The sequence below is a fragment of the Pocillopora verrucosa genome, chromosome 11 (genome assembly GCF_036669915.1).
Source record: "Pocillopora verrucosa isolate sample1 chromosome 11, ASM3666991v2, whole genome shotgun sequence".
NCBI classification, from domain to species: domain Eukaryota; kingdom Metazoa; phylum Cnidaria; class Anthozoa; order Scleractinia; family Pocilloporidae; genus Pocillopora; species Pocillopora verrucosa.
Genome location: NC_089322.1, coordinates 8076050 through 8089407, shown reverse-complemented (window position 1 = coordinate 8089407; position 13358 = coordinate 8076050). Strand labels below are relative to the sequence as shown.

The 13358-nt window shown below is 39.0% G+C and overlaps 1 protein-coding gene across 2 annotated transcripts; it reads right to left on the bottom strand.

The window, feature by feature from the left end:
* Positions 1-1437: 1437 nt before the first annotated feature.
* Positions 1438-12825, bottom strand: LOC131789799 (VWFA and cache domain-containing protein 1). 2 transcript variants are annotated; one of them, XM_059106973.2, is made up of 15 exons: positions 12588-12825; positions 10427-11020; positions 10041-10185; positions 9502-9803; positions 8880-9012; positions 7870-8143; positions 7508-7704; positions 6841-6921; positions 6143-6461; positions 5714-5902; positions 4563-4906; positions 3974-4121; positions 3319-3572; positions 2736-2926; positions 1438-2554 (listed from the first exon to the last, which is right to left on the bottom strand). In XM_059106973.2, exons 1-15 carry the CDS (start codon positions 12759-12761, stop codon positions 1829-1831), a joined length of 4071 nt encoding a protein of 1356 aa, XP_058962956.2. In that variant the 5' UTR covers positions 12762-12825; the 3' UTR covers positions 1438-1828. The 2 variants fall into 2 exon arrangements, with proteins under 2 accessions (XP_058962956.2, XP_058962955.2); XM_059106972.2 differs by lacking the exon at positions 12588-12825 and having other exon boundaries at positions 10427-10719; positions 10809-10957.
* Positions 12826-13358: the final 533 nt, after the last annotated feature.

Below are 13358 nucleotides of genomic sequence, written 5' to 3'. Positions count from 1 at the left end.
TCTGTGTCATTTTGTTTACAGGTGGCTTTAGGTAACGGATAGAAAGGTCAAAAAAGATTCCCACCGCGCCTTTAACTCTAGAAACCTCATTGCCACTTTGCGGGTGTTTTCCGATATAGGACGTACAGCTCTTCTCGTTTCACACTCGTATTTACATGCCATTTTTTTGCCATTTTGTGTAGGTGATTGTGACGAACGTATGTATTTGGCTTATGTCTCATTGTTGTGCAGCCGATAAACAGTAAATTTTCGATCACTTCACCAACCAATAGCTTAAGATAACGGAAAAGAAGAAATAAAGTTAAATATCCACTTTGCAGTTTTTCTGCCGTTAACCTTATCACGGTGTAAGTGGAAGGCCATTAAAATTTGAAATATGAGTTCCTCTGCCTCTTATATTTGCATCTCTATTTTCGACTTTTGTGTGATATTACAAAAACACACCAAACTTTGTATGGTAGAAAGAGATTTTCAGGGACAGCATGGCAAAGAAAACTTGTCTAAATAGATTATTCTAATGTTACCAATTGACGGTTCCGTTTAGAAACTGCCTGAGGCTGTACGACAACCATGTGCAGAGTTCATCATCTTTCTTTATGTATTTACAGATAATTATCATTCATAGGAAAAGAAAGTTGACCTCCGCGGGAACGACAGAGTAAAAGCTGAAATTAAGTCCATTTCGACTACAGGAAGTTAAAATGGAATCATTTAGAAAGCTCTACCGCATAAATTCACAAGGAGTGGGTTTTGGCACGAAGTACAATCACGTTCTTAAGAAAAATATGAAAGGTAGCGGAAGGTAACTGGTGATACAAACAAGCAAATTTTTCCCTCAGCTTGAACAAACAGAAACAGCAGAGTAGTTGAAGTAGTCATTGACGTAGTTTAACTGTTTATATGGGCCATTCAAGCGAGTTATTTTGTTTCTCGTCTTCTTGTTTATTGAGTTCTCTCGATGTGATCGGCACTCCCTAGAGTTTTTAGTTTCACTTAGCAAGCACATAATTTTTGGTCCGAGTACTTTGAATAAAGATTTTTAGTGAAACTCACGCTGGTAAGATATTTTTTATGCACCCGAAAAACGTTTTGCTACCGGTAACTGGCTTAGAATAATTATTTTAAAAGAATGGTTGACGTCAGAAATATTGGCTGTGGTTTATATGCTTGATTAGATTTAAAAGAGAGAACGCAATGTGGTTTCGAGGAGAGTTGGTCTAAAGCCCTTGGTAGTCTGGAATAACTATTGTTTGGGTGAGGCCATCTTCAGGTGTACGATATTTTGGAGAGAAACACAGATAATACCATGTATCGGTGACAAAAATTATCCTTTTTTTCCTTCGTTTTTGCTATATTGAACGTCTGCATTCGAACGTGACGTGGTTTATCTTCCGCTCTGTCTTCATGGTAACAGCTGATACAAATCAAAACAATTGGCTCTTTGTAACGTTTTAATTAAGCTAGTTACAAGATTCATTTGAAAACTGCGACATAGCAGTTTAAAGTACCCTTTCAATGCTTTGAGTCAAGCATTTTGTACCGAAGTATAAAACGCTGAAGCAGAAAGATCAATCAAAATGAGTTCGACTTTCTTGCAAAAGGAACACATAAAATAAACTGTACATTTAGAACAATATTCCGCGGTAAAAAGTTATTTTGATCTACAAATGACTGTGCCTTCTGAGGTGCATAAAACAGTGAGTTGTCAAAGCAACCACATTCTTCACCCAAGTCGGTCTGAAAGATTTGAAAAATCTGCTGTTCACATTTGCTATTCAGCAATTCATTACGAGTCAATACTCTTTGAAACATTGTCCGTCATTACAAGTTACACATCAATGCAAATTATGTTATTGTCAGGATCAAGAACAGTAGAGTCGCAACTCTCTTGTCTCGTAAGAACGTTTACTGGTGTGTTAGAGTTATGCGGCAGCCCATTAACCTCAACAGAGGAAGGCGTCGTAGCTTTGGATGGCCTCCCGTCAGAACCTTTTTGTGTTACGTTGCTATCAGGCTGCTGCACATTATTAACTTCCTGGGTAGTGCAACCAGCATCAAATGCCGAAGTCTGCTGCTGATCCTCCGTAACCTTTTCTTCTTTTGAGACAGACTCAGGGAAAGTCCGATTTTCTTTAGGAATCACTGGTGCTGGAATGAGCACTGCACCTGTCCTGACATTTTGCAGAGACACATCGCCCTGTGTGTCTGCACTGGAGGAACGCCTTCTGCAGCTATCCAGAGTGGACATCACAAAACTTGTCTGTCCAGAAGAACCTCTTGCTTCTGATACAGTCGTAGGTAATTGCTTCCTTGCTGAGACAGCTGGAGGACTATCTCTGACGTTATCATAAAAGGCTTGGTTTAAATACGGTCCTCTGTTTAATCTATTATAAATATTAGAATCAGCAGACACTGGCTCAACAGGTTGGGGGATCTGCGCCACAGGTTGCTGCTGAGGAGGATCCGGAGAGGCACCTTGAGTTCCAATGACAAACATTTGTTCGGCAGAAGGACTTGTGTGCGAACTTGACTTATTTTTACAACGCTTTATCATCTGACGAAAACAAAATTGAATGAGGTAGTTTCAGAATTGAATCAAACGCAATCTAAGTGAATTGTGAATCTTACGTATTGCTTAGGTATCGATACATTGGTCAAAATTACTAATGAGAAATTTTAAATGAGAGAGTGCTCTGCCAGGTGTTCAGTTCAAATACAAAACTCATACTTCTTACCAAAACGACTGCTATTAATATAACAGCTTCGATTGCCATACAACCAGTAATAATTCCTGAGATAGCTCCGTACGACAAGTGACGAGATTTCTTTTTACTGTCAGGTTTTACATCAAAACTGTGGCTTTCTTGTGTGGGATGGGAAATGACAGCTGTGCTTGGTGATTCGCTTGGGCAGATCTCGTTTCCAACTGTACCATATAGGAAAATTTAAAAAAAACATTATTGTTCCACAATGACTAATAATTAGAAGAAGGGATCTTGTATCGATAGATTTTGATGGGATCCTTGTTAAGGAAATTTTCATCTACGGCCCTCTGATTCATACAATGTAATCACAGAAGCTTTGGGTTCATACCGTTGAAAAGTTATCTGAACTAAAAAAAAAAGCAAAAGGGCACATAAAAGGTTATACGAAACACAGAAGTTCCAACGAAGGAATCAAGGCCTAACTCTCGACAAAACACAAGGAGAATGACAAGGAGAATGACGACCTCTACTGAAAGGTAAACAAGTCAACCTCAAGGTTTTTTCACCATTTTTTTAGGCTGAACAATTCGGAAACTACTTTCATCTCGAATACCTTCCTTTCCTTTGAAGCACACGTCAGCACTTGCGCAGTACGCTTTCTCCAATGGTATATCGTCTTTGTTGTTCTCACACCAATAGCAACCAATGATGCCTTCGCACGTTTCTGAACTGTTCTTCTCGCTGCATTTGGGAACGAGGCAATCTTCCAAGACAGGATCTTTACATGAGTTAAGTTGAACGATGTGGCTCGGAGCACCACAGGCTGCTGATAAGACCTCCTCTGCCGAGGGTGCACAAATAGGGAGACTGGAAAAATATTTTTGTTAAAGTTTTAAAAACGTGGACTCTATCCAAACGAATAGCTCATGAAAGCAGCCCATATCATCTCTCTCTTTATGGAAGGAAATTGATAATTTCCTAGAAAGGTTAATGGGGTTAACTACCAGCTGTTGTTTATAAGCAAATGATCTTTAGCAATTCTTTGTCTCTTATTTCTAGCCCTGGCTGAGAACTGGGGCACTCTAAGAGTACATGAACAGTATCTTTTTCATGAGCAGAAAACTCAAACCTATTCATAGACAGTCCTTTATTATAAGCATTAAGGAAACTGCACCACTTACCAAATTGTCACCTAATGATGTCTAGAAACGAGCCCAAGATAGGTCAATGCTAACTACAATACTGGAAATCACACTTGGTTGACCAACCTGCTATCGTAAAACTCATTGTGGCAGTAATGGAAATCCAAACGAGACATGCAGGGACACTCACACGTCAAGTTGAGAGGGGAACAATTTTTATCAGTGGAACAGGAACACGGCTCTGGGTGACAAAACGAATCTCTGACAGTAACACCTAGAAACAGGCATTAAAAAGTGAGAATAGATATTTCATCTGACAGACTAACGGTGCCAGTGGTCGATTAAAGACTGAGCACTGAATGATTGCTTGTCTATCTGTATGACTGAGTGACTGAACAGCGACTGACTGCCTACTGACGAACGGACCAGTCATTTTTTCCACCAGGAGGGTGGAGGGTGGGGGTGTCGAAGGGTTTTGGTTTTGTCACGATTTACCCAATCCCCTATTTAGCTCTGTAATATTCAAATGAACCCCCTTCATTGGCAGTGAGGTAGCAGTCAATTTTCAATGGTTCCCCTCCTTTATAATCCATTGGTGACGACTAATTCCTACTCCTCTCCCCCTAAGTGATTCCCCCTAAACCCCTTGTAGTGAAGTAGGTATCTTCAATACGAATTACTGTATCTATCCAGATGAAAAGATAATTGTTCATACCTAAGAAGGCATTGGTTCCCACAATTTTCTGCAATTGGTATTTCGAGCATCTTGCACCACTTTGAAGAGTGTCTGCTCCCCCGAGGGGCAAGGAGAGCTCATAAAAGCTTTGCTTTTGAATCTCTTCCAAATGACGACAGTGCTTTTTCACCAGGTATTTCTTTTTGATGAGGTCTTCTGCGATATTTTTCTCTTTCTCTGTGATATGCACATATTGTACATCAGACGATGTGGCTGACGCAAGTAAAAAGTCCTCATGCATGATAAGAAAACCACCGCTGTCCATTACGAAACAAGAGTATGTTTTGGTCTCCTTACACTTTGGATACACATCAGTTAGTAACCTGCCAATGATAATTCTAAATGTTACAAAACATAAGGCTTAACCCTTAAACTCCCAGATCAAATTTGTATTTCTCCTTACTGTCAACCATATAATTATCATAATGTTAGTTCAGAGAATTTTAGTGTTGGATCAGCTAATTATCCTCAAATTGATATTTTTCTTTATTCTTATCACTTATCTGGTTGATATTGTATTGATATAGTAAGGAGAAATTCTGTCTTGGTCACTTATGGGAGTTAAAGGGTAAAGAAAGAGGTGTAACATATCAATTCCTACTGCTGATGGCGAAATGTTTCGTTTTTTATTGTACTTTCGATTGATTTTGCACAAAGAAAGCTTTCAACTCGTGTGATTATCTTTTTCAATTCATTGCAAATCAATGATAAAAAAGCCGTTTTTGCTGCAGTAAACGCTCCAAAAATCGCTTTAACTCAATAAACTCTACTCTTCCTTTCTTGTTCCAGTGTGTTAGTGAACTAAAGGGCTGTAAACTAAAGATTCTCTCATCTCCCCCTAAAAAACCTAAATTGGTAAGCTCTCCTTGAAAGAAAGTAAGGAAAATAATGAATCCTTAATGAGAGCTAACCAATCAGTAGTTTATCTTTGGCATTGAACTGAAATCTTAAACGATCGTGTCGATATTAAAATAGCTAATACGCTATTCAATCAATCTTTTCTTCAATTACCAAATTAAAAAGGAATTGAGAACTGTCTAAATTCTCCACAGTTTTCGTCCTGAACTGGAAGTCTCTTAGGATCAAATTCTGGTCTTTAAGAACAAGAGCACGATATAAAAGATGATTACCTATGAAAATACGAGAGAGGAAAGTCAGCTCCAATTACTCCCAACACTTCATCGTTTGTATAATGCAGATGACTCGGCTCTCCGCGGTATAGTGCACGGCTGGCGGTTACTACAACTCCGGCTCCACCCAGGTCTAAATAAGGAGCAGTTAGAGCAAGTAAACCCGTATGGGCCAAGGCAGAATAATACCTGAATAGAAGATAATAATGATATTGGTTTGTTGAAATAGTTCGAGGGGGAAAGTAACTGTTGAGTATTGGCTTGATTTTTGATGTTGGAATTTGTGTTAAGCTTTTAAACCCCGGATTCAACCATGGGTCAAAGTGATACCTTTTCCTGATTGTATGCATAATTTTGGTGACGTGAAGTATCATAATAGACCGACTAGTCTTCCTTGCAAAATATTTCAAGGAGAAAACACTGTCTTACCATGGCCTCTGCCTTGGATCGTAACGTTTGTCTATCAAAACACCTGGAGAACTCCTGATAACTCCATTTGCTGTCCCGATGTATCTCCAAACCAAATATTGGCTAAGGTCAGTTTTGTCATTCAGCCACAGGTCTTCCACTTTCCATGTTGCTATTACAGTATCCCTGATGTCATTCTTCAGACCAGGATTTGTTACCTTCCCTGTGTCATCTTTCATGTACGCAATTAATAACTCTACGTCTGCCTTCGTCTCGTCTTTGCCAATATAGCTGTAGGGATCCTTATAAGCTCCTGGAGCAAACTTCACGGACGTGGTGTCTGTTGATAAAATATTGAAAAGTGCATTTTAGGGTTAGTCATCATCTATTACTTGGGGGGAGGAGTGGATGTTTCTTTCTGGGGATTACAGGGTATCTGTGGGGGGAGGGTGGGGGATCAATTGTCACCAATAGAGCATAAAGGGGGAATAGACAAAATTGACTGCTTATTAAATGCGAATGAGTAGGGGGGAGGGGGCGATCATAAGGATACAGGAAGAGATATGGGGGGCTCAGGTATGTAACTGATCCCCCCCCCTTCGTATCAGAAGCTTAAGACAATGGCATAGAGTGGCTGTCTTTTTCGATGTAACTCATTTGAATATCACGTTGTCATTGATTCAGCTAGTTTTACTTACTCTCCCATTTTAATTCTTTACCTTTAGAAGCATTCGCTCCAAAGTGAGAGCATATCTTGCCAGTATGGTATAGGTCGATTCGATGGTAATTGAATGAGTAACCTGCCAAACCAATGTCATGAATAGAAGTTATTGTATGGTCTATTTAACAATTATTCCACGAGCGTGCGTTGGATTTGAGATAGAAGATAGCCAACGAGGCTATAATAATAATTTCATATCCAACATGCGCGGTATGATATAATGGCTTATAACCCATGAAGGCTAAGCCAATGTTTACTCTTGAATTCATCATCCAATGATCCAGATTTTAACAATATGAAATATGTCAAGTAGAGAGATCTTGGCATATTATCATAGCTCCCTTAAAAAAAATCAAGTTTCCAATCCTTTTCAGAAAAAGTCGCTTAAGGTCCTATAGTATCAACTCAACTTCTTCAATGCGATTTAGTTACAAAGAACATAAACATTATTTTAAGCATTAGCTGGTGGATTGAGGAAGGGCAACCTGGAAATGCGACACAATTGATAACAGGTCAAGGTTGCATACTGGATTTCCGTTGAATATTTTCTACAAGATGAGAAACTCCAAGGGACACTTGCGATAGGATCCGAGAGTAATTCAATAAGTTGAAATAATCGATCAAGCTTAAAGCTACGCCTTCTGACATAGGCCTTATAATTTTACCATTTGGCATCTGGAGTGGTTTCAGTTGGTCCTTAGAATGAGAAACAGGAACAACCACGCCCACAGTGAAGTCGACCTCCATTAAAGGTGTCCAGAAGTATGTGCAGTTCACTTCCGTCTCTGTCACCCCTTGTATCTCTGTTCCCCCTCGTGGTAGAAATCGTTTGGCAACAAAAGTCTTTGACCCAGATTTTCCTCTTTGAAGATAAAAACAACACATTCTATTTTTGGGAAACTAAAGTTAAGCAAAGGTAAGGAAGACAAATGTTTGAATAAACTACTCAGGAAACACTGCCATGTGTGTGCCAGAAAGGACGTTAGTCCTGTAGTTAGATTGAAGCTTTTCTGTAAATTCAACCTACTTTTTGATCGATTCAAACACCTCCTTGAATTCTGCATCTGGCTCCAAAGTTGTTATGTCCATAAAAAAGGGGTCCCCATAGGCATCAGTAGGGGCTGGTAGGAGAGGGTGGATAAGGGTCCTTCCAGAGTTGCTTATCATGAATGCATAAGTACTTTGGCCTTGATTAAAGAATGTTATGTCGGACAAAAGGTCCTCAACGGTGATGTCAGTCCCTACCACGCCAATGAATTTTCCATTGTGAAAACAAGACAAGGAAATCGTCAAGACTTGCCCTGAAATCAAGGTTGGGGAAAAATAGCTTTGATACGTGAGTAAGTAATAAAATACATTTTACTGATTTTATGACGTGATGAAGCCGCGCAGGATTTCAGGAGAATACGAGAAAAGTTTTTAAATCACGAGCTGTCAGAGTAAGGTTCTCGATTGTTCTTACAACATCTCAAGTGGGTTTATCACTTCATAAAACCTGGAAAACTGAAATTTTTTTTCTGTTTCCTTTATGGAATAAATAATTTTTGTCTCTCAGAGAGTATCAACTATTTTGTTCATCAAGTCGCTAATTATAGAAAAACCCGTCAAAACGCGAGAAACCAATAAAAGCGCTCGAAAGAAAACAAGCAGCGTAAATGACAACAACCAAAATTATGAAACAAATTAGACAAAGAATCCCTAAATAAACTGTAGAGGAAACTGAAGGGAAATATTGGTAGGCAAAAACTATGATTTGCTGTTAAGACGTAAATCAATTTGGACAAGGAAAAGCGAACTTTGAGGTTAAAATGTTGGTCTGTCTCCGTAAATCAGTTTTATGGACACTGGGATGGATAAGCACACTATTTAAGGGTCAATTTATACTACAGAAATCTTCATAGGCTTTGGCAGCCAAGCGAGTCAGTAACGTATCTACACCTAACTTGCCCAGTAGCCGTAACTGCACGACAATTACCATTTGTCTCTGATAATCATACAAATTACAAAATTAAATCAAAGGTGTCTGATTCAACATACCTAATCCAAAAGCGTCCACATATGGCACAGACACAACTGGATCAAGGTGGGTCCCCAGCGAGAATAAATCATAATAGGTGGCCATGTCTCCTCTTAAGGTTTTGAAGTCCTTAACATATTTGTATCTGCCGGTCTAAAAGGAATATAAAAAGGGTGAGTAAACCATAACTAAAAAAACTCAGTGTCGAAAGCAATCCTAGAAGGGGGTGCTGTGGTGCTGCGTCGGTGGGAGAGTGTAACAAGGCAATTTGGTATTAGCGGCTGAGTTGATAAAGTTAATTGGCCACCGTTTAGAGTTTGAGGAGCTTTCAACCTTTTAACGATGGCCAATTTAGGTCATCAACTCGCTTGATAATACCCAATTACCGAAATTGCTTTGGTTTTACCTTACCTTGCTCTTTGATTGGTCCAAAAAATTCGCACCATTCCCCACCAATCAAATGCAGAATTGAAACCGATGCGACTTGTTCACTCGCTTTTTCCCGCGCTTCGGGTAGCTGGCTTGTTTTTATTCCGCTTCCTCCTGATTAGTCGTTGCGATTATTTTGGTTTGGGTTTTTACGACACTCGATCGAAATATACTTTAATACGCAAAACGTTATTAAGATGAATGCCAACTTACTGTGATGTCTCCAACCGAGATATCTGCTGGTATGCCATATTTTGCTGTGTCCTGCTTCGCTATGTCTTCTAGAATTGTTTGGTTTACATTGCCAAATCCATACGTTAGGATGATAACGGAGTTGTTGAGCTCAACATTCTTATCCCTTATTGTACGGAAAATAGAGTCCTTCTTAATATCCGAGGGTTTGCCATCCGTTAGAAACAGAATGACTCTTTTCTTTTTTTGCCCCGATTCTCCAGAAACTGAACCCTTGAAGAGACTGAATGCTTTTTCAAAAGCCGGCTTGTACTGACTCAGACCTGCAAGATTATATCATAAGAGTCCAAAGGAATCATCCAACATTGTGATTAACGAATGGCAGAAGGACAGTGCGAGATCTTAGAACATTCTAAAGATCTTTAGAATTAACTTAGAAAAGATTGTTGCGAGTATTTAAAATGAAAATTATTTGAAATGTCTGATAATCAGAATTTGAAATACGCTTTGTCAGTACTGCCTGCAACTCACATTGTAGTAAAAATAATTTCAATATTTACCATGCGGTACTAATCCTTCCACATAATATTTCATTTTCTTTATATTTATAGGAACTGCTTGTGCTAATCGTTCACTATAGCATGGAATTTTGCCCCCAGCGTCTCCTGGCGTTGACGCAACAGTACAAAATGAAACAACTCCAACCTGAAGAGATAAAATCATGTTTCATCATCACCCAGAAAAGGCAAAATCTTTAATTTTTTTTAGTAACTATCCTTTAGACACGTTGGTTTAGACTCAGGGAATTTTATGAAATGAAGGACATTATATCCTTGAATAAGTCCTCCCATTTCCATCGTCTCATGTTTTATGCCTACCTGGTCCTAACCTCCAACGGGAACTAATTTGATTTGATACTTCCAAATTGTGCCAAACTACTTCTTACCTGGTCTTTAGGGTTCATAGTGTCCAATACTGTTTTTGCAGCTTCTTTGGCAGCGTGAAGTTTTTCCCCAGTCATGGATGCGCTGATATCAATAACAAGCACCACATCTTTGGCTTCATGTGTAGCAGTTTCCACGTACCATGGTCTGAAACGAGGGTCAAACCTACCACAATCCTCTTTATCGTCATACACGGGGAAAGTGGTCATTACACCTTGCTCTGATCCAAAATATTGCCATTTGATAAAAGGATACGTTCTGGAGATATCTCTCATTTCCTCGGCAACACCTTTATCTAAATAGACAAGGCTTGGAAGGGCACTGTTAGAAATCTTCAAACAGACACGGTCCATATCCACTTTGGTATGGAATCGAATATCATACTTGAGTGTGGATTTGACAACATTGCAGCATTCCTCTTGAGGCACCGGTTTAACAGAGTCCGCTCCGACGTATGATGCTTCTACAGCTGTCTTGAGCCGTTTTACGACCTCAAATCTTACTTTGAACTTGTCAGAAAGTTTTGCAGCAAGTTCAGGAGTCACAAGATCTCCTTGCACTGTTCCCTTGTGATACTGAAGGCTTTCGAAGTACTGCTGCAAAGATCAAAGAAAACTCTCAGGCGATACAAGATCAAAGTTGAATAATGCATGCATTGTTTTGATTGGATCGTAATCAAGGTCTGTTGGAGGATAGACGCATATATGATGTCATCCTTGGCAATAGTTATCTTTTCTTTATCACATGAAACAAATAGATTCTATGTTTCCGTGCACCTGTGACGCTAGATCACAAATGACGTCAAAATGTGGTAGGAACACCCATGACACTCCCGGCTGCGCCTCGTGGGCCACTTTTTCGTCATCTGTGACCTATTTCTGAACAGTTATACGCACGACAACAGGAAGTCTATTTGTTAAAAAATAATAAAAGGCTAAGCTGTAGAATTTACATGTCATTGACTAAGAATAACTTTTACTGTGTTATGCCTCGATCTTCAAAGCCTCCCGACACATGTAAATGAGGTGGACCAAAGTGGCAGGCCATTCTGCTGTTGCTCGTAAAAAGTTCCGTTTTACGCCCTGATTTGTTTGTCTTTTAACAAACCCATCAATTAAGGGCTTAACTTTTGAGCCTTTAGGCTTAACTCGTGAGGAGAAATAACAAAATTATGATGTTGAAAGGGTATGCCATCACTTCCTCTTTCGAATGCGTTCGAAGCAATGGCCGGCGGTTGTGTCACCGAAACACAGTTTCCCAGCATAATTGTACCTTGGAGTTTCGAACCAAGGGTTCCAAGATCTTTAAGATATGAAACTAAAATTAAAAAAAGATGCTCTGAGCTACAAACAGTCTGATTCGGAACTGTTATGTAGGTAAACGCATCCCGTTTGCAATGTCGTCAATATTAGTGATTAGTCAGAGGCGAGAGGCAAGCATAAAGACGAAACATTAAGATCGTTCTAAGAACTTTTCCGAGTGAAGCTCTGAATGACTTTCATTTTATTATTAGCGTTGAGACGAGATGATCTTTGAAAGGAAAATTTTGAAAACCGTAGACATGGTTAATGATTCAAAATTACAAGAATCAATACGTCTGAAGTGGGATATGCATCTTGTTTGTGGCGCATAAATAATTGGCAGGCAGGAACTAAAGATGTTGGATGACTCAACATTTTCAGAAAGTCAACAGCTCTAATTACAAGTTTTTCACGAAAAAAGGATGAAACATTACTGATATTATCTTGCAACGGTTGATGGTTATGCCATACATCACAAGATAAATGCGGATGACTGCTTCGTTAGACATGAATGATAAACAGGAACTCGTTAGATTGTTAGTCACGCAGATGATCCGTAAAAAAAAAATCGAAATACAAAACTCACAACTTTTCAAAAAGTAGATAAGAAGTAACCTGTACATATCTCAATTAACGTAATCACAAATAAAGGAAGTAAATGATAACAAATAAAAAAACAAATAAGGAACTAACTCTCACAGTTGCAATGCAATTTAAGAAATTGGAGAAAATAAACCTTGCAAATAAATCAGGCTTCAACAAGGCTCGAATACAAACCTGGGCTTTTCTATTCTATCAATTATATTTCTTTGAAAAAATAGTCCCTGATACACCATACCGAGGGAAATTAAATATCCTATACCTGCATTTCGTTCACTCCTAGCGCATCCCTGGCGAATGTTTGCAACTCTCTCCCTATCAACCTTGGATCCAGAAGACTTGCATTTGTTTGACTCGCTAGCAAAATGCAGAGGGCTAGTAACAGTATGAAGGCTTTTCCATCTTTGAAGAAAGCTTTTCTTGTTGTCAAAGCCATTTCTTTTAACTTATCTCCGCTCTCTTCCGCTATTTTCACGTTCTGCGCTGGTGGCTCTTAAAGCAGACTTACATTTCAAGACTGCGCACTTATTTAACAATGGTATGGTAATTTATATAATTTGCGTCGTAAGAGAATCGTGTAAGACCTCATGTCACACGACATAACTATTTTTAAAGTGTAGTACGACTCTAAATATAAGTAAAGTGAGACCGAAAAGTAACACAATTGAAAGAATTAGCCTCAAAATGAAAAAGTTTGATCAAGAATGGAGGAGACCGTTGTGAGGTTGTGAATTACAGCGGATGATCGAAGTACTTTTAATTACGTAACTCTTTAATTGAAAGACCCCCTAGCGAGTAAAAATAGCAGTAATTGTAATCAGCTTAGGTGTTTTTGGATGTTGCTTGGTAGCCATGCAACCAAATAAAAGAAGGGAAAAACCCCCTCATGACTAATCGCTGTCGCGCTGGTTTAAGGAAAATCATTCTGTGCACGTAGTGTTGCTATATATGGATCTCTGTGTGTCGGCGATTAACAATTTTTTGTTCTGTGATTACAATTCGATTTTATTGACCATCAGTTGTCAACTGGTCA